This window comes from Microtus pennsylvanicus, chromosome 20 (genome assembly GCF_037038515.1).
Source record: "Microtus pennsylvanicus isolate mMicPen1 chromosome 20, mMicPen1.hap1, whole genome shotgun sequence".
Lineage (NCBI taxonomy): Eukaryota > Metazoa > Chordata > Mammalia > Rodentia > Cricetidae > Microtus > Microtus pennsylvanicus.
The window spans coordinates 11,713,352-11,715,792 of NC_134598.1; the positions used below are offsets into that span (position 1 = coordinate 11,713,352).

The 2,441-nt window shown below is 36.9% G+C and overlaps 1 protein-coding gene across 1 annotated transcript; it reads right to left on the reverse strand.

The window, feature by feature from the left end:
- Window positions 1-208: 208 nt before the first annotated feature.
- LOC142838851 (olfactory receptor 9K2-like) lies at window positions 209-1,183 on the reverse strand. The gene has a single exon (XM_075954517.1). The coding sequence runs from the start codon at window positions 1,148-1,150 to the stop codon at window positions 209-211; it is 942 nt and encodes a 313-aa protein (XP_075810632.1). The 5' UTR covers window positions 1,151-1,183.
- Window positions 1,184-2,441: the final 1,258 nt, after the last annotated feature.

The window sequence follows — 2,441 nt, forward strand, 5'->3', positions numbered from 1 at the left end:
CATTGACATTGGAGATATGAGAAGGGAGCATAATCAAGAATTATTCTATAATGTCCAGGATGTCCAATATCTAAGATTTCAGAGAAGAAAAAAGTCATATTTAATAAGGGTTTTTTTGCATAAATTCTAATAATAGCATAAGAGAAGAAATATTGATTATAAGAGGTATGAAGTAACACTCAAAACACTAGTGAGAGAGGAAGAACAATTAAAGAATGGATTTTTTCTTGTCTAGAAGTTTGCTTAGAGCATCTTTGACATCTTTGTTCCTCAGAGAGTAGATCGGAGGGTTCAGCATTGGTGTGACTAGGGAGTAGCACAAGGAAGCCAGCTTGCTCAGTTCAGGGAATCTGTCAGGGGTGAGATACATGAAGAAGACAGCACCGTAGAGCACACTCACAACACCCAGATGAGAGCTGCAAGTGGAGAAGGCCTTCTTCCTTCCCTCCGTGGAGCGTATCTTTAGCACGGTGGACACAATATACATGTAAGAAACAACGATGACTATGACCGTTGGTAAGATAATGATACTAGACAAGGAAAAGGATACTATTTTATGAACAAAAAGGTCAGTACAAGATAGTCTTTGAATTGGTCGAGTATCGCAGTAAAAGTGGTCAACAGCCCGAGAAGCACAAAACGATAAAGTAAATGTCATGCTGGTCTGGAGAACTGAGCTGATGCAGCCACAGAAGTACGAGCCTGCCACCAGCTGGGCACAGAGGCGTGTGGACATGTGAACCGAGTAGAGGAGTGGGTTGCAGATGGCGATGAAACGATCATAGGCCATGGCTGCCAGGAGAAATCCTTCCGCCACAATGAAGAGCGTAAAGAGAAAAAACTGAGTCACGCAGCCTGCAAACGAGATGGCCTTGCTCTCGGTCCAAAAGTTGCTCATAGCCTTCGGCGCGATTACAGATGAATAGAAGAGGTCAATGAAGGAGAGGTTGCCTAGGAAGAAATACATTGGTGTGTTCAGCCGGGGATCAGTCAAAATAATGGTCATCATCCCAACGTTTCCTAGAAGGATCATGGCATACACAAGCAGAAAGAGCAGGAAGAGGAGAAGATGGAGCTCAGGGCCGACCCTGAAGCCTACTAGGATGAAGTCAGTCACTCCTGAGTGATTGCTTGCTCCCCTGTCACTCATGGAGGAGATCTGATGAGAGGCATAAGGCAAAATAAACAAACTCTTAGCTTGATCTTGGTGTTACAAGTAGCTGATATAGGGCAGGCTTTTAAAAGGCTCTCAGCAATTTTAGCTTCAAAATCCTTCAACTTAAACTGAAATAAATCAGCTAATATAGACTCTACACATTATTTCCAATATAAATTTCTAAAATTGGGATAATTCAGCATTTTTCTTAAATGCCTTTCTGCTAAAATGTTTGTCATATTTACTGTACCATTGATCCATACATTATTTTGCTATTGTATACATTAATTTTTAATATTATGAAGCAGTAACAGGAAGAACTAATCTTGTTAAAATTTGCTAACTAGCATCAGAACTATAAATTACAGCAAAGAAATACGTCTCTAGTCTCTTTCCTCCTGATAAACCATGTTGTATTACTATCAGGCATCACTTATCAATAAAAACTTCCTGTTACTTTAATTAACTTTCTTTGACTTATTTTTTGTTTTTAATAAAAATTCCTTAATTCTTCAACGTGGGCCAAACATATTTTATAAGAAGAATAATGATTATTAACAAACATTAAGAGTAATATTGAATACTGATTATTTTTGTAATAATGGCTTTTTTAAGATCACAAATAATTTCTTCCCATATGTGGTCAGCATATCATTTGTGTATTACAAATACCAATGAATCAATGTACACTTGTTCTAGAAATTAAAGTAACCTAATAATAAAACATGCGGACTCAGGGTCACACCTGAAGGCTGCATAGTTATGCATTTATGCAATACAACACAAGCTTTAGGTTGAAATAGACTTTTCCTTTCTAATTTAGACCTTGGATACAAGTCTGCAACTAATGTTATCAGTTTTATCACACTTTTCCATAATTGGCCAATTAATTCATGCACAGACAATCAGTTTTAATTCTGTTGGAAATTTGTGATATGCATATGGACTTTGGGATAAGTCAGTCTAAGTTGCAGGAAGGAGCCAGGGAAATTTTTTAAGTCTAGGGAATGAAAGACATCAGTGAGAAATGCAATTATATTATGTCAGAAAATCAATGACGATGGTAAACAGTAATAACCACTATTCAACAACACAGTTTTAAATATTAAAAATAAAATATTAACTAAATTCCTCAAAAGTTACATGTCCAAATATAAAAACACAAACTTCTGAATTAGGAAAAGGCAGGGGGTGTTGGAATATGAGATACTAAAGCAGTGAAAGAAAGCTGAAGGAGTCATGTAATATTTGTAAACAGCATATTACCTTTACTTTAATCTTGCCT